Raw genomic sequence first — 19,124 nt, 5'->3', positions numbered from 1 at the left:
AAACATACATCACCACTAATGAGGTGAGAGCCCTGCATATTAATAACCACGGCTCCAGTCACAGCCGTCATTACCCACATCAAACATAAATGCAAGATTAACACCTATGCCATTTCTGTGGGAAACGTGAGAATACCCTGGCAGTAACTGCTCTTGCTTTCCCCAAGGATAAAAAAGAAATGGAAGGGTAATGAGAATGGAGCTTAGATTAAGAAAATAAAACCGGCCATCAGTCGGGGCCATTGTACAGAGATGCAGAAACTTGTGGGGAGAGAAAGCTGGACCTCTTGTATACCAGTAAACCTTTCCATATATGAGCCTAGGCAGTTATGCTTGTCTTCCCCAATAGGAAAGCTGGGCTTGGTGCATACCTGTAATCCCAGTCCTGGGGAGGCTGGGGAAGGAAGGTGGTGAGTTTCAAGCCAGCCTGAGATATAAGGTAAAACACTGTCTTTAAGCAGCTTTGCAAAACAGTTTTTACCCAGTTTTACCCAGCTCTGTGTAAAGAAACTTCTGTCTGTGGTCAGACAGAATGGACCCAGTCTTTTCTGATCTCGAGGAAAACAAGCCAACTCTTTGTTTCAGCAAACATGCTGGAAATGTTATTTTCCCTGATGTTACTTTCCTAAACTGAGCACACCTAACACCTAGACCTCTCTGGGGTGCTGCCTGAGCTGTCTCAGCTAATGCTTTCCTATTCCATAGCTATTTATTTCTTACCTGTGTTCTAGATGTTGTTGTGGGTGCTTGGGGAATGTCAGTTTCTACACTCGTGAAACATTTTTAGCAGGTGTGGGTGAAATACGCATATATATATATATATATATATATATATATATATGTATATATACACACACATATATACATATATACACACACAATACATATATGTAATATACATACACATATACATATTATATAATATGTATATGCATACATACATACATGAGCAATAACTACAGTGTTAACTATAGAATGCATTAGAAAGTAGTTAGCTAAAGGATGAAGTGGACCCATCACTGGCCAGCCCAGGAAGCTTGTGTACATGAGCTCACAGAGAAGGGGTTTGTAGTGCAGCCCTGCACATTTCTGATGGTGTGGCCAGCCCAGCCACTCCTCGCTTAGATGTTTATACAGGGGAGATAAAGTATTTGTCTCATAAAACTAGTATGCACCTCTTCCCAGTGGCTGTAGTCATAAAAGATGCAAACTGGAAGCAACCTGCCCATCTTTTATCAGATTTTAGATTTATAGATGGGTAAACACACAATGGAGCACCCACACCATGGTAGAGCACCCACACCATGGTAGAGCACCCACACCATGGTAGAGCACCCACACCATGGTAGAGCACCCACACCATGGTAGAGCACCCACACCATGGTGGAGCATCCACACCATGATGGAGCATCCACACCATGATGGAGCACCCACATTGCAGGTGTAACTCAGCAGTAAAGTGATTGAACTTCTAGTCCGTGCAGCAATGTGGGCAAAGTGCTCTAAGACTCCATTCACGCAGTATTCTAAAGAGGTAAAAGTAGGAATGGAAAGCCTTAGTAGTTGAAAATGAAGTAGTATCATTAGCAGGTTTTTTTTTCTTTTTTTTTTTTTTTTAGCTAAAAGAATTTAATGCAGGCTGGAGAGGTAGCTCAGTGGTTAAGAGCACTGACTGCTCTTCCAGAAATCCTGAGTTCAATTCCCAGCAACCACATGGTGGCTCACAACCATCTGTAATGAGATCTGATGCCCTCTTCTGGTGTGTCTGAAGACAGCTACAATGTACTCATATATATATAAAATAAATAAATAAATCTTAAAAAAAAACTCTAAAAAAATCAAAATAAATAATTTTTAAAAATATAATTTAATGCACTCTTTGTGTGTGGCATGGGCATGTGACAATTCCAGCATTCAGGTCTCAGCCGTCAAACCCAGATCATCAGCTTAGTGGCAAGTGTGCTTACTCCTGAGCAGTCTCCCTAGCCCTAATAATGGAGGACATGCGGAGTCACAACTTGGATGAAAAGTGACAGTGTCTTGGTGGTGGTGAGTCTTAATATAACTGTAGGTTCACAGAAAATTGCCAGAAAAGAATGTGCAGAGAGGTCTTACAAAAGGCATCCTTCTAGAAAAATCTGAGAGGATCAGAGGCTGGTCATCTGAGAGAGAGTGACCAGGAAAGTGCTGGCCTGTATCATAGAATTGCCAGTACCTTAAATGATATCAGTACAGTCTGTGTGGTTAAAAACACCACAAACATATCCTACTCCAAAACCACTGTGTCTGTGAGGACAGAAAAGACAGGTAAAATCTTTGAATTTCTTAGAAAAGAAAATCTGATGTCAAGGTCAGAGTGTTAAAAGCTGTCTGTCTGTGTGTAAAGCTGGGATTTGTGGTACGAGAAGTAGGAAACTAAACCACATCGCAAGAGTGATCCCTCAATGGTGGGGCATTGCTACCAATAGAAAATGACGTGGCTGATTGTAAGTGACTCTTGGTGAACGGTAGTTTGCACAAAGCTTCCATAACAGCCTTTTATAGACACCAGACAGCGGGGCTTCACCTCAGGTTGCAGAGAGTTTTGAAGGAGCCCATGCCACATTTCACTTCCTGAAATGCCAGTTTGTTCGTTTGGGTTTTTTTTTTTTGTTTTGTTTTTCAAGGACTGGTTAGCATTTGAGCAATCCAAGTCAATTTAAAGGAGTCATCCCCAGTTGGTTTTATGTTGTAGAGGGTAATGATGGGAAAACTGGATGGGCGCCTTCTTCCTAGTGTAGGGGCTGCTTAGTCAGGCGCATCTGTCAGGGGCTGTTTGTGTTGAACAAGTTTTAGTGGTGAGAGCCACTGTTAGACCTTGGCTCCTGTTAAATATCCTTTACATGTAGGCATTCCGTGGCAACGCTATAATAGATCATAACTCATGAGAAGAGATGACTTACCCAATTAATTGAGGTAAACAAACCAGTTTAATGAGTGCGGGTTGTTGATTTTTCTCCGGCTCTGACAGCACAAGTGAACATTTCTAGAAATTAAGCCTTCTTGCCTATATTGGCCATTCATTCTCTTTGCCTTATGTAATCACAGGGATTTCTGTATGCATAATAATGGTTTTTAAAAGATGAGAAATTCTATACACTGTTACTTATACATGTTCTGTTTTTGTTTTTTTTGTGTTTTGGTTTTTGATGTACCAAGACTTCATAAAAAAAAAAAAACTTTCAAGTTCAAGAGAAAGAACAAAAAAAATTAATGGAGTTAGATAATGGGCAGGCGAAGGACATGCGGAGGGACAGGTGGCAAAGAATCACATAAAGAAGATGGTTGCCTCATCGTCCTATAGAGAATGCAGCCCCACACCAACACAAGCTTCCATCAACAGGGACAACTGCAAATAGCAGTGAGGCCCCAGAGAAATTAGGTCAGTTGTTAGCAGCAGTGAGAGGGGATAGATAGTCCCACTGTTGACATTTCCCAAAACACCTGAGCACACAGCTACCGTTACAACCCCGAAATAAAGACTTGGGTCCACACAGCACCTGTATACGCATGCTCATCACAGCTTTCTCCACATTAACACAAAACTGGGAGCAACCTGCATGTCCTCTGACAAGGATGATTCAATGAGCCTCGTGCACTCCTACCATAGAATACTGCTCAGCAGTGGGAAGGAGGACTGGTGATGAATGTCAACAAACTGGATAAATCTGCTGAGAGTTATTCAGAGTGTAAAGGGCAATCACAAAGTTCTGAAGCCATGGAGTTCTCTTTATATAATATTCTTGACTGATAAAGTTAGAGACGTGGGAGGCAGGTCAGTAGTTTCCAGGGGCTGAGGAAGAGGAGTTGGGAGGGTGGGGAGTTGGCTACAGAGGGCACAGTGAGGAGGCCATGCATGGAGTGTTCTCTAGCGTGAGAGTGTTTTCACTTCAGCTCCTTGGCAGGTATAGCGTACTGTACAGTGTCACAAGATGCTGCTGTTATAGGAAACTGTTTAGAGGCCAGAAGAGTATGTCTCTATCGTTTCTTCCAACCACATGTGAGTCTGTGGTTATCTCAAAAGAGCACTGTCTTAGTTCGAGTTACTATTGCTATGATACAATGCCAGAACCCAAGGCAGCCTGGGGAGGAAAGGGTTTATTTGGCTCACACTCTCCCATTGTGGTCCCTCCCTGAAAGAAATCAGGAAAGGAACTCAAACAAGATAGGATCCGAGAAGCAGGTGCTGGTGCAGAGGTGATGGGAGGGTGCTGCTTACTGCCTTGCTCCCCACAGCTTACTTGGCTTGCTTTCTTCTAGAACCCAGGACCACCAGCCCAGGGGTGGCACTAACCACAAGGCACCGGGCCCTCCCATCAATCACTAATTATGAAAATGCCCTATGGCCTGATCTTATGAAGACATATTTTTAATTGAAGTTCTCTCTTCTCAGATGATTTAAGCTTATATCAAGCTGACATTATGCTAGCCAGTACAACATTTAAGAAGATTATATCAATATTTGTTAAGAAATATACAGAGCAATATATATAGGAAATGCAGGTAACTTTTCTTCTAAGACTGTCTGTGTGGTGTGGGGGTTGGGATTAAAAGTAAGTTTCATGACGGTTGTGTGACTTGACTCATAAATGATCGCACTGTTGATATACACAGGAGCCTGTTCAGCCACGTTACAGGTACTGAGTAAGTCACACAGTCAGCTGCCTCTGAGTTTTGTCTTCTAGGTAAATCTGAAGTTTCAAAGCTTCTCACAGGGAGAGGACCATCTAGGGAGATGTGGCCCTAGGGACCTCGTGAGGGCAGCCATGTGCCCTTGCTTATTTCCCAGATGGATAGGCCGGTCATCTGGGATGTGTTTATCCTGGAAATTTCTGTAGTGTGGCTTACTTCAGAGTCGTCTTGAGGGAGGAGTGAGCGACATCCTGAATGACTGTAATGTTGACATGAGCACAGCCTTGCTCTGGTCTGTGTATGAGTGTTGACAAACGGTTGAGCTGTCAGCCACAGCTTCCTTCTCCTGGATGTTTAGAGCCTGAGACTGCTCCCATAGACTTTCTACCAACATTAGCTAACCCTGCCCCCTTGTTCAAAAAAAAATGTATACAATAAACTCACCTCTATCCAGCTGTATTAAATTAATTCAGAGCACATGGCCTTCCCGACCCCAGCCTTCCTGCATATGTCTGTTGTTTCTCCCCTGTCATCCTAGTTAGGTCAGTCCCTAACGCTGTAAAGCAGCCCTGCATTGTTTGTAGTAATAGTAAAAGGTAAGAGGTTTGTCCTCAGGGGCACATTCTGCCCAGTCCAATGGACATTAGCAGGCTCCACACCCACCCTTCCTCAAGGGCATAGCTGAAGATGGCAGCACTGTGGGAATCACATCTAGTGTTTACTTCTGGAGGAGTAAGTGACTGCTGTCAGGTACTGCATATCTTCTGGGCTGCTGTAATGGACCTTGTGTGGGTATCATTCTGTTCAGTCTTCATGACAGCCTGTGAGGAAGGTGTCTGCGTGTCTATCTTTCAATGAGGACATGGATGTCCAGAGAGGCTTACTGACCCACTCAGTGCCCAAGGAGGCAGGCATGGTCAGTCCGCTTTGACCCCTTAATTCACCTCTGACCCTATCAGGGGTCGCCCGTGCCCCTCTGAGGGAACAGCAGTGTGTCTGGAGCACATATGCAGAGCACCGTGGAGTAGTTCAAACCGTTGCTCTTTCCAAAGAGCAGCAAGAAGGTGAGAGAGCGCGGCTTTCCTCAGAGAGAAATGCAGCTTGCCAGAAATAAGAGGAAAGCACTCAAGGAAAACATCTGGGCTGCGTTTCCCCTTAATTTCTCAAAATTACCCAGTTGTTGGTACAGGAGTCCAGCCACTTAGTGCACTCAAGCGGGGATCGTCCGAGGAAGATGCAGCTCGCTGAGGCCAAAGGGTTGCGTCAGAGTGACAGGGTGTGGCATCATGACAGAGTAATTTCATTAATTTGAGCTTTGATTTCCTCATCTGCCAAGTGAGGCTAATCATGATTTCAGTCTCTGGGTTAGAGTGAGCTCAAATGAGAGAGCGCATGTCAGTGAGGATGGCTCACATAGCACACAGCGAGTGTCAGGTGTCACCTACCTTAACCGTGTCACATCTCTGAAAGGATCCACCAGCACATGCTGTCCTTCTTTTATTATGCATTCCGCATCTTCATCCTTTTCTTGATAGTTCTGGATCTTCATTTAGTGGAATCTCAGACTCAGCATCGATTTCCAGGGTCCATTCTTCCACAGTAAGTGTCCCCCATACATGGAGGATATGTATAGACTGCAGGTAGGATATTTTACTTCCTGTGAAATAATTAGAGAAAGAGGATGGATGACCTAGCTCAATTGTAGAGCACTTGCCTTGCTCATACAAGGCCCTGGATTCAAGCCCTAGCACCATAAAAACAGTAATAAATAAAATTTGAAGAAAAGGAGAATTGAGGGGCCCAGGCCTGTGTTTCCTTAATATTAACCCTACAGAGTTCTCCTATTGATGACAAGGGAGGGAAAGCCATGTATTTTGTCTCCTCCAAGCTGAATCATGAGGCTGCAGATAGTAGCTGCCATTTACAATAGCTAATTATGCTGCTTAATTTTATTTAGGGCCTTTGCAAGGATGCTTGGATAACCACCCTTTATTCTATGATGAAGTGCTTAGAGGAGCTTTGATATTGCAGTGTGGTTTTCTCCTATGTGCATTCCTGTTGTGTGCAGATGACTCTAATGCAGTGTCACCACAGACTGTATTTAATTGTACCTGCTGTTCTCACTCATTAGAGTGCAGTCCCCAAGAAGTAACTAGAGAGATATATTGAGTATTATCTTTTCATAAGACAATAAACTTAATGAAGGGATACTGCTGAAGAGCCCCAGCTCCGGGCTGGGGGACATTCTAAGAGGGGAAACCTACTTGATGTGCCCCCCTGGATCCTAGTATTAGACAGTGGAGCTTTATGGAGGAAGGACGTCAAAGAAAAGTTTAGCTCTGCTTCCCACATGGTCTTATGACAGAACTGTATGGCACATTATACAACTGACTGCTGTTTCCTTAAAAATTATATCTGCAGGCTGATGAGATGGCTCTGTGGGGACAGCCCTTGCCACCATGCCTAATGGCCTGAGTTCCATCCCTGGAAGGCACGTGGTAGGAGAGAACCCCACGATAGTGTACGCGAACACAGATACATGAGGGAAATAAAAAGGAGTGTTCCATGCCTGCTTTTAAAGGTTACCCAGTGACGCACACCCTGGAAAGATCAAGCATGCCAGTATTGTAAACACACAATGGAGATCAAAAAGGGTGCAGCAAGTGCTGCCACCAACACCTATGGCAAACAGCTCACAGAGAGGTCGCAGTCGCAGCCCGCTTGTGTGGCTTTCCTTTTCTGACAAAAGCATACACAGAGTCTGCTCTGACCAGAAAGTCATCTCACTAGTTTCTCTGCAGAGCCCTAGGACCCCTGATGGGGGTGGGGGTGGGGGTGTGGAGCTGGCAGAGGAGGCCCTGGGAAGAGTTGTAGCTAGCTCTGGCTTTGAAAGGCTTAGCCTTGATTAGCAAGCCCCAGCTTACTGCTGTTTCTGCAGCTTCTGTAATGGTTAATTGATGCCGCCTGTGTAAAGATCCGGTTTCTGTGTGAGGCAGTTATGGGCAGCAACATGAGTCATGTCAACATGATACCAATTTCCACAGTCAATTTGGTCAATTCAGTGTAAGGGAAAAAAAAAAATCAGACCATCCTGGAAATCAGTCAGAACAATTGGGGAGGCTACTGAGGCAGCCATGCTCGCCTGATTGAGCTTTTCATATTTGAACCAGTTTCTTTTATGCTTTGTAGGCATAGCCTTGGTCATTTGGGGAACTCTCATATATATAAAATGACACTTTAAAATTAGTTCTTTTTTAAATAAATAATCATCATGGGCACCCAGGCTTGTGTGTGTGTGTGTGTGTGTGTGTGTGTGTGTGTGTGTGTGTGTGTGTGGTGCATACCCACTTTAAAGAGGAAGTAACCTTTAGACTAACTAGTGTCTCCTACGTTTTTACAAATGGGAAGACCACAGTGGCTAGAAAGTACCTGCAAAACTATGAGCTATCAATTGACTTTCTGGGAATTAGCACTGCTGCTGATAATTTGGATTTTGAGGCTATTTTTTTCCTTAAATAACTTTATTGATATATTGTTAATATACCAAGAAAGACACCAGTTTTAAGGATGTGATTCAAATATGAGCTAAATAGATTTATAGTATATGCAAGTATTGCTATAATTTAGTCTCTAGTATTCCATCACTCTACCAAGGAAAAGTCTCCATATCCATTCACTATCACCTGCTGCTGTCCCTGCCCCTTCCCCAGCCCTAGTCCCACTCCCCAGGAAACACTAGTGTATTTTCCGACTGTATAGATTCACCTTTTCTGGGCAAAAATAGAGTCATATAACATGAACTGTTGTGCCTTATTCTTTCTAGTTCCTGTATTATTTTTAGTTGATCTATGTTGTAACATTTGTCAGCCATCTACTCCTTTTTATTGCAGAATACTATTGATATACCATATGGGCATACCATCATTTATCTATTCATTTTCTAATAGAGGGAGGGACATTCATAATTGTGTATGGTTTGAGATTGTTAGGAGTAATGTTGTTGCTATTTGTACACGTCTTTTCTCCTTCCTTTTCTGTTTGTTTATGTTGGTGGTTTTCATTTTTAAGGTAGGTTCTCACCAGCGCTTGTTTTGTAGCCCAGGCTGGCTGCATACTTGGGGCTGACCTCTTACCGTAGCCTTCCAAGTGCCAGAATTGTAGACATGTGCCACCCTGTGCAACATGCACGCCTTTCTAAGGTTCTGTTTGGCTTGTTGAACAGGTGCCAGGGAGTGGAATTAGTATCTGTTTTTAAATCTCTGCAATCACTGCCATTCAGACAGCCTCAGAGCTTAAGAACTTGGTGTTTGCCACTACTGGACAGTGTGCAGTCAGTGTCACTACCTAGGGTTTCATGCTTTGTTGAAGATAGGGTAGCATTGTGGCCACAATACTCTATGGTCACTAACAAGGGGCAGGGCTGAGACAGGATCTCACAATTATCCAAGCTGGATTTAAACTCCTAGGCTCTAGCCATCTTCCTACCTCAGGTGTCTGAGTAGGTAGGACTACCTGATTTAATAACCATATGGCTTATGTTTAATTTTGAAAGATTCTTTAGTTTCTATTCAGTTATAGACCTCTGTAGACCCGGGGACTGCTGTGGTCCTCAACATGACCCAAGATCTGATTTGTAAATTCTTCTATTCCTCCTGTTCCAGGTAATTTTTTTTTCAGTTGTCTAAGCACTTCATTATTGATCAGAAGTGCTGACAGCCATCCATCACTCCTGCAGATCACATTGATGACATCATCATTAAAAAAAGTCCAGCCCGTCGGGAAGTCTCATTGAGGGACTGGGGAAATATTTTGATGACAGATTATGATGTGACTAGATAATTGTTGGCTCCTCTGTGACCCCAGTGAACTGGACCTGCCATTCTTGAAGAAGCTTGCTTTGAGCTGGAGTTGACATAATGAAGGTTAATATCACTTAGCACTTGGGTCTGCTGCAGTACCTCAGACAAAGTTTAAAATACGTACAGTGCATTGTAGTGTTGGGAACATTCATTCACAAACTCTGCATTTATCCATCGAGCACTTAGCTTTATATCAGGCAGTGCTAAGCACGGTATCACTGAAGTCCCATGCCAATCGTTGTCAATATGGGAAGATCAGTCCTGAGAATATATTCAGATACAATCAGATATCAGCAGGACTGGGTTGATAGCAGATACTTCTGCTCTCAAGAAGTTGCCAGCATCTGAGAACTCAGTGAGGCAGCCCTTAGCTCTGCTCAGCGGTGTAATGGCTTGTTTGCTGCAGTCTGTGCAGGGCTGATGAGCAGATCTTAGATGCTGTCCATCACCCACTTTGCTTAGCATCTCCCTGCTTCCCCTGAGAGAACTGACCAACAGAATCTACCCTGACTCCTCCAGGTCCATGCATAACAAATGATGTAGAACACAGGGCATTAAAACAAGCCACTGTGCACTGGCCTGCCTCTCACTTTCTCCAGCATGATACTGACTGCTTGAGAATCAGACTTTAAAGCAGGGAACACAAGTGAATAATGTCTCATGCTTAGGGGTTAGAGCTAGTTCTCTCTTTCATTAAAAGATTTGACATGGCAATAATACAAGCATGGCCTCTTTAAAGGTATGAAATGAACCCGCAATTCCAGGCTTCTGCGTCCTTGTTTGTATTTTCTTTGAGAAGATGTCTCAGTTAAAATCAATGCCCTACCATTCATTTAAGCTCCCTTGCCTTCAATAAAACTAATTGATAAACCCTAATAATTAATGGCCTGATTAAACCAAAATGACTTACATCTGCCCTGATGGTTCCTATTTATAATCAGTCACTTTAATGACTTGCCTTTCCTGTGCTTTGCTTACAAAAGGCAGACCATGATATGACTAGGTGACTTGAAGGAAAAGCAGCGAGCCTTCTATGACTTTTATTTTCTATAAGTTGGCATTACATTAAAATAAACACAGATATAACCATTTTCTCTAAAATAATTTTAGACCCAGTCAGATGTCTGTGGCTTTTGGGAAACAAACAAAATTATCTCAGTATTTCTAGAGCTCTTCCTGAGAGGTGTAAAATGTACATGTTTGATATGAAAACTTGATGTAGTAAGGGCAGTGACTATATACTAGGCTTCGTGGTAACTCAGCTGTATGGTGGATAGCGTATACAGCTTAAAGGAGAACAGAAATCAGCGGAGCTATTCTTAGCCCACATTTAAAGATATCCTCCTTCAAATTCTGTCATTTGGATTCAAATTTAGTTCAGTTTAACAACTGAAGCCCTAATGTAATCGGTCACCCTTGTGCCTTTAAAGCAGTGGTTCATATCATGTCAGTCATGATCCCACTGGGAGCCCAACGACCCTTTCATAGGGGTCACCTAAGACCATCCTGCATATCAGATATTTACATTATTATTCATAACAGTAACAAAATTATAGTTATGAAGTAGCATAGAAAGAATTGTATTGTTAGAGTCACCACAATATGAGGAATTATATTAAAAACGGTCCAGGATTAGGTAGGTTGAGAACCACTGCTTTGAAAGAAAGGTTTGAGTTGGCTTGTGTTGAAAGGTCAAGACAATAGTGATGTAGATAAGATAAACTTAGATAAGGACCCTGGCTCTGGGTAAAAGCATTTGCTGCCGCACCTGAAGACTCACATAGTAAAGGGATAGAAGCAACTTCAGAAAGTTCCCATGTGCACACACACGCACAGACACACACACACACAGGGCAGTGTGGGCTGCAGGGGAACACAGCTGACATTAAGGGGTGATGGAAATATGTGCCTTCTCAGCTATGGTCACCTGGTAGATACATTTGTCAGACTTCTCAAACAACATGCAAAATGGCTGAGTGAAACTTGTGTTTAAAAATGAATTAAGGGGCAGCAAGGGCCACACAATCTTGGTATAATCTTAACTTTTCGGATGATTACTCAGAAGCAAAGAATTGTATGTTCTTTTGGCCTTTTCCTGATGTTGGCTTGAATCCAGGTTCAAGTCTCTAGTGACCGAGTCTCTGTCTATCTGATATGAAACCCCGAAGCATTGGGTTCTAGAAGCACAGCCAAGCTTGGGAGCCACTTAGGTGCATGACTCACTGTGTTTCTAAGAATCATACTGTTTGTTCGGAAAGGGAATGAGGGAGAATGCTTAAGCTGTAGATCGCCTCCTGAGTGGGTTTTGGGATATATTAGCAGCTCCTGGATTGCTGTTGGTATACTCTCAGGATAGAGACAGCATCTCACTCATGTTTCTTACCATGTTCTTACATGGGGAAGCAACCTTAAATATTTCTTGTGTGGACATTTTTAAATAACTGTAGATTTGTCTCAAAATGAAGACCATCAGTTAGGAATGTACCCATTCTAAAGAATGTTCTGAGTCAAAGATGTACTACCTTCTCAGGCTAAATGCACGCTTCTTCTGGCTGAGTAGGCCAGCCCATTCAGGGAGCATCATTCACTCACCGTCGCTTCACTCACTGTCCCTTCGCAAATGTTTATACGTCTACCAGACACCGCTCCAGACAGGGAGTGCAACTTGTGACTTGTGCGGCTCCTTTCCAGAGCAGAGGGGCAGGAAGGGCGGTTTCTCTGTATAGAGATACAGAGTGTCACTAATGCTAAACCTTAAAGAAAGAGTTAAACCAGGGGAGAGAGAAAGGAGCTTTAGGCTTGTAAGGCCTGTGTTACACAGTAACATTTAGGCAGGAATTTAAGGAAAGTGTAGGAACTAGCCCTGCATAAATGAGAGGCAGAACATTCTAGTCTTAGGATCCACTGAGGAGGAAGAGCTGGCAGGTGAGCCAGAGTGCGCAGGGTAGGAGACAGAGGTGGCATCAGCTCACACCCAGCCTTGGAGGCTAAGGAGAGGCAGCCCTCTGTCTCTGGTTGATTTGGGAAAGCCCTCAGTGGTTTGGGCAGGGAATGGGCAGTGCTAGCGTAGGTCTTAAAGAGTCGCTCCGTTGTTGTATTGAACACAGATTATAGCAGTGTAACACTGGTGTAGCCCCTGGAGGAAGCGTGCACTGATCTGGCAAGAACGTTTCCTCAGCATCAAGTTGGTTTTATAGATTCTACTTTGGAATTATTTTCTACTTTGATTTATAGCATCGACAGTTTAAAAAGCAGTGTTTTATCTGCTGTCTCAGGTAATCCTCATAGTTTTTCAATTCTGACAAAGGAACTATTATCTCCCTGTAGACCTAGAAGCTAAAATATTACAAACCAAGTCCAAAGTCACATGGCAAGTCTGGGCCTAGTGGAAAAGACTGCCGTACAGCTGTCTCCACCTGAACCCGCAGACTTGGTGAAAGGAGGCTGCTCTGTTCAGACAGTGCTCTAAGGTTTTGCTTGAAAGGGCGGCATTTATAGTAGTAAGTATAATATATTATTTTTAAAACATCACCCAGTAATCAAGATCCTGTATGTAGAGGAAATAAGTATGAAGACATGTGGCGCATACACCATCCCCGTGAATTTATTTCTTGTGGTGAGGACGCTGGTGTAGTAAATACCTAGTAAACTGTGCATTGACGCTCAGTGCCAAGCAAGAGCGTCCATCAGTGCTGCAAAAAAAAAAAAAAAAAAAAAAAAAATCAAAAGAAGTCATGATGGTGGACTGAGAAGTCAGTGCAGAAGAGACTCAAGTTCCTGCCTCCATGGAGTTTGCCTCTAATGTCAGACAGTGCTGACTAAGCCAGTGTGTGGGAAAGCCCCTCTTCTCTGCCTCTCATATCCTAACTATCCTAAGGGCCCCTTAGCTGTCACTTACGGAGTTGGAACTTCAAATTTGAGTTAAATACACACTCTTAGCAAGATAATTTGATGGGCTACCCTAGTGCAGGCTAGAAGATTAAGGACGATTAATTCATCTGCAGAATTATTTTTTTAGGTATTTCACCACAGCTGTCACTTTGAGGTTAGTCAAGGGTAATGCATATAACGAGCTGCCTGAGCTAGTCTACTGTTACTGTCTATTCAAGATGAAATTTTGAGGCACGTGCCAATGTTAAAGCACATGACATTTGTTCCAGCAAAAGTGGTGGCTCTTGTTGTGCTTGGATGGTTTTTGTGACCTCCCTGAATTCCAGAAAAGGTTTATTGTTGTCCCCGATGATGCTCACAGGTGCCCTGTGTGCTATTTACTGACTGGATGCCTTGGCAAAGCTATGTCAGTTATTTTGTTAACTGTAACAGCAATGACATCGGAAAGGGGAAAGAAAAATAATGGGGATGGCAAGGGAAATGAAAGGAAGGTTGATATGTGCATGCTTGTGTGTGCACACAGCTTTTAGGTCAATTTCTGAGTCTTATTTGTCACCTAAAACACAGGTAATTGTACCATGTGTCATTTTCACATTGCTTACTCCACTAGGACCAGTGATATCTGGGTGGGTTTTCTGGTGTTGTGTGTGTGTATGTGTGTGTGTGTGTGTTCCCACTTCCCTTTAGTTTTACTACTTCTTAGATGGGAGCCATAATTTAGCTACACATACAATGTAAACTAATCCTCTTTTATTTATATGCTTTGTAAAAGGTTGCTTTTTTTTTTTTTTTTATCTAGCTGCTCTTTCCAGAGTGTGTGGCCAGGGTGATGGATGTATTTCCTGTTGTTGAAAGCCAAGGTTTGAGTGGACTTGCATTTGAATAGGTTTTGGTCTGCTTTCAGATAAAAAAGCAAAAAACTTTGTAATAAATTTGTCATTGGAATTTGGGGGGCCTAGGATGCCATTTCTGCAGTCTTACATGGTATGCATGTGCTCTTTTTAAAAACAAACCACGTCAATATGAAGTCAGTCACTGGAGCTTTTCTGATCCCTTTTAGATGTGAAGCCCTCCAACATGCTTGTAAACACAGGCGGTCAGGTCAAGCTGTGTGACTTTGGCGTGAGCACACAGGTAGGTCTTTTTTCTCTTCAGCCTGCCCTGTGGATTGAAAATCACCTAGCTTACAAACAAACAGGGACTGTGAGTTCACTCATTGGCCGGCAGGCGTTATTCATTTTTAATCTCTGAGCAGTTTCCTTCATCAGAATATGATTGTTCATTGTTTAATGACAGTAAAAACTGCTGATATTGTAATTACTACTTACGAATAGCAAACTTCATTGCTATGCAGCTTGGCTACAAAAGCGCTCTGGCCAGACAAAAGGGAGGACATCGAGGGAGCCGTGTCTGGGGAGCCCAACTGGCCCACAATAAAAATTAATATTGGGAGCAACAATGGTGGAGGGCCATTACAATGTGCTGCACCAATTTTAATTAATTTCCATTTTGGGCCTCCCCTGAGGACCCCAGTGATAGTGACCCATGCGCGTGCTGTGATGTTGATTTGAATCTCAGCCACCTTTCCTCCCAGCCAAACACGAAGACCAAAGCGAAGGTCATCTTTGCATTATGAGTTGTCAAAGTCTGTTATCCCTCCTGTGCCCTTAGTTCATCTCATTCTGGCAATGCATGGGGCTCCATCCACATCTTGAGCTATATGACTGAAAGATGAGGGTGCTCAGATTCTACTTCAAATTGACTTTTTACTTCAGGCGGGTTTGGGGCACTAAAGCGCTGAGCATCACGCTTAAGTGAATTGTTTAAGGTTATCTGCTATAAACCATAATGCTGTGCTTGTTTAAATTGGAAATCGCATCCAAAAGAAAAGAGAGATTTAATCATTTTTAATGCCTTTGTGGATGAATTTGTTCCCTTTTACATAATTTTTAGTTGATTTATAGGAGCGCTGATTGTAGGTTAAATGGGGAATAATTGCCCATTTTATTTCCACATTATCTTTATATTGTTCTAACAGACCGTTTTGTCTCATAGCTGGTGAATTCTATAGCCAAGACGTATGTTGGAACAAATGCTTACATGGCAGTAAGTAAACTTATGCAAAAATAACATTTAAAACCAACATCTTTATCTTTATGTACTTGGGAATGTATAATTCTTAAATTAATTCCACAGCTTTAGACTCGTAGGTCATAAATTACCAAGTCAATCCAGTCACTCTCCAGTGTTAGATCTTTGGAAAACAAGAGAGGCTCTGTGCTCGAGCTATCGACTCCTCTCACTCTGTTGCCTTAACCAGTCGGTTCAAGTGTGAAATCGCTGAGTTTTGAAGTTTAATCCTACAGAAAAATTGCACCTGGTAGCATATTGGCTACTTTCCAATCTGTTTATTTAATTAACCCTAATATAGACCAGAAACGTCGGGTGTTTGTTCTGGGGATTTGAGCATGCCTTGTCACCAGATCCAAGTAGACTTCCTGATGTAACCAGACACTGGCTGTGGAACTCCCCATGGCAAGGCTCCCACTAGGATTTTTCTACAGTGTATAGCTAGCTCTGTGGTTTTTTTCTTAGTTATTAAGTTCTTGCAGATATCCTAAGATAGCTGTTCTATTTCTTTTTCTTACCTTTTTAAACACGAGATATTATGTATGGCTATAAGAAATCTTTCGTTTGTTTGTTTTCTCAATCCCTTTCAAGAGCTGTTGGGCATAGAGGGAAAAGGTGGATACTTTTCTGGTATCAGTTTCTGAGTCTGATTTGGTTTGGGTTTTTATTTTGACCCCACTCTCCAACCCTTGCTTCCTTTCCGTGTAGAGTCTGGTTTTGGTTTAGTTTGGTTTATTTGTTGTTTTGTTTTGTTTTGTTTTGTTTTGTTTTGTTTTGTTTTGTTTGAGACGGGATTACTCTATGTGGCTCTGACTGTCTTGGAACTCACTTTGTAGTCCAGGCTATCCCAAACTCAGCCTCCTGAGTGCTGGGAATAAAGATGTGCACCACCACCACTGCCCAGCTAGAGTCTTGGTTTATATTTCAGTGTTTAGGATTGAGTTTTACCATGATGGCTCTAGATTTATGTAAGTAATCCATCTTAGGCTAAGGAGCCTCTGTTGACATGCATATAACCATGGATTTTTAAAAAATGTACCATATATGTATTTGTTTATCAGAGGGGACCATGGGGATGTAAATGTCTCCATGTGGGTCCTGAGGATTTACCTCAAATGTCAGGCTTGGAGGCTAGTGTCCTTACCTGCAGAGCCATCTTGCCAGGCCAGAACCATGGGCCTTATTCTCAGGATTTTTTGTGCATATGTTGTTATGATTATTACAAGATCTTTGATATAGGCAGGACCTGGGTGTATAGCTTGTTATTCTCAGAACAATACAAAGCATTTCACTTTCTTTCAAAATGATTTATTTCAAGTTTTGTTGTTTTTTAAGGAAATTAATATTTTTTCTGTCTAATTAAATGCAGAAAAAGTAGATCAGCTATGAAAGTTACTGTGTCTGGTTTTTAAAACTTAGTCTCCTCTGTGGCTCTCCCAGGGTGGATGAGAGCAGTGAGTCCTGTAGGTAACAGAGACCTGCTGAGTGTCAGCCTCTGGAAGAATTGGAAAGGAAAAAGGCTGTCCATGAAACAACTTCTCAACTGCCCATCATGTTCTGGTAGCTTTAAATTGCTCTGATAATTAAATTGCATCACTTCTGAGCTACAAATCCAGATTACAGTTGTCTTTCCCAAGTGTACATTAAAGAAATTACTTTTCCCCCCTCTTTGTTTATGGATGAATGTGATGCGTCCATATGTTAATTGAAAGTGTGAGGATTAAAATTATGAAATGTTAGCTCAGGTTGGCAAAGCTAAAATTGCTTTGTTTCTTGGGTGAGTGAATTCTAGTCATCAACTTTGTAGTTGAAGCTGCAGAAAGCCTAAGATGCCAAGGAAGAAAACAGCCAGCGCCTGAGAGGCAGAGGTAGAGCTTAATTTAGTAGGCTCTAGCCAGCCAAGTCTTTCCCAAAGGCCACCTGTGCAGGAGCATGGGGTCAGCCCTCCATGACTCTACTGTGACATTGACCCTACCTGCTGTCTGTGCTACTGGTCTCTTGGGAGCAGGGCTGGGCTCTTTGGCTTTATGTAACCAAACTATGGCTTCAGAGCATCCAGAAAGCACTAAAAAGCTCAGGAGAGACCAGGGAACTCCCGGGTACATTTAGAGTGAAATCCTGAGACAGAAGAGTGCATATGCAAGAGCTGAAGGCCAGCAGCAGCACCACCACCACCACCGCACTCAGAAGAGCCGGGTGTCAGGCTCCTCCTCCCCTTCCAGGCTAAAATCCCTAGCAGCTCTCCTGCCTGGAGGAGGGCACACTCACTTTGAAGCTGCCACTCCCCATCTTGGAACCAGAAGGAACCTCAAAACTGAGCAGAGAAGCAAGAGGGACGAAGGAGCAGAACAGGCTTTGAGTAGGGCTGGCAGCACAGCTTTGCCTTGCCCAAGTGAGCTGCCTGGGCACAGAGCACCATGCAGAGAGCATTGTCTGAAGTAGCATGTCCGCCTTAGGTCCCAGAAAATGTCTCCGAATTTTAAAGGGAACAGCAACAAACCTTCCAGGCAGTTACAGAAAACTAGCTAGACAAGGCAGTTTACGAAGATGCTCTAGAGGGAACTGTGGAGCACAGCAGATGCTCACAGACGTAGGACCACACATTTTAAAGAGGACAATAGATGTGTATGGTCCCCAGACACTTGAGGGAGATGGCTCAGGCATTAAAGCTACCCACTGCTCCTGCAGAGGCTCCAGGTTCGCTTTGCATCTCTCACCTCAGGTAGCTCACACCCACCTGTAATTCCAGTTCCGACACATCTTCTAGTCTCCATGGGCACCTGCACACACGTAAACTCAGGTGCGCACACACACATACACATAGAATAAAATTTCATCTTTCTTAAAGGGACCACCATACCCGGTAGCAAATTGGACACAGCAGAGGCAGGATTAGTGAACTGGAAGTTTGGTCTTCAGTATGGCCACCTGACCCTGCTTGACCGTTGTGCTGTGGGGATCTGGCCTTGCCCACCTAAAAGGGAACTCTCATGCCTGCAGTACACATGTGGATAGCATGCTATCCTGATTCGTGTTCACCCGCTTTGGTAATTTTCTGGGTAGCCCCACCGAACAGCAACTCCCTTTTCAGAAGAGTTAAAAGATGTACCTTGCTGTCTTCCTGCTCCTGACAGTTATACCCGGGAGTATTGTGTTGTAAACACACAGTCCTGGAATTCGTTAACTAAATATGGGTCCTGGCTAACAGCCCAGTCACAGGCAGTAGCTGGAGGGAGTGAAGTGTGCCAGTTTGAAGATGCTGCCTTGAAGATTGTGGATTCAGATTTTTAGGTCTGTTCAAACAGGCCAGGAATTTTTTTTTTTTAAACTTGGTTCTGGGTGCTCTTCATTTACGCACACACACATGTGTGTGCTCTTTACTTATGCACACGCAGGCGCCTTAGACAAGAGCTGGGTTTTCCTTCTTACAGTTTTCTACACTGTGGACAGCTGTCTGGTGAGGATGTAACCCCAGCTGGCCTCTTGACCATAGCTCTTGTGTCAGCCGTACGTACAGTACGTAACTTTGTCTTCTTCCATACTGGAGTTGAGGAGAAAAGACCAGGCATGCCA

General features: G+C 43.1%; 1 protein-coding gene across 3 annotated transcripts in view; it reads left to right on the top strand.

Moving 5' to 3' along the window:
• The window catches only part of Map2k5 (mitogen-activated protein kinase kinase 5), a 219,138-nt gene that overhangs the window by 99,360 nt on the left and 100,654 nt on the right, over positions 1-19,124 (top strand). For all 3 annotated transcript variants that reach the window (XM_029481666.1, XM_029481665.1, XM_021172645.1), the window contains 2 exons: positions 14,482-14,555; positions 15,477-15,527. In XM_029481666.1, coding sequence (XP_029337526.1) covers positions 14,482-14,555; positions 15,477-15,527 — 125 coding nt within the window. The remainder of the gene's footprint in view (positions 1-14,481; positions 14,556-15,476; positions 15,528-19,124) is intronic.

Source organism: Mus caroli, chromosome 9, assembly GCF_900094665.2.
Source record: "Mus caroli chromosome 9, CAROLI_EIJ_v1.1, whole genome shotgun sequence".
In the NCBI taxonomy this organism is placed as follows: Eukaryota; Metazoa; Chordata; class Mammalia; order Rodentia; family Muridae; genus Mus; species Mus caroli.
The sequence above is the reverse complement of the archived record's forward strand: the minus strand, read 5'-3'. Positions and strand labels throughout refer to the sequence as shown.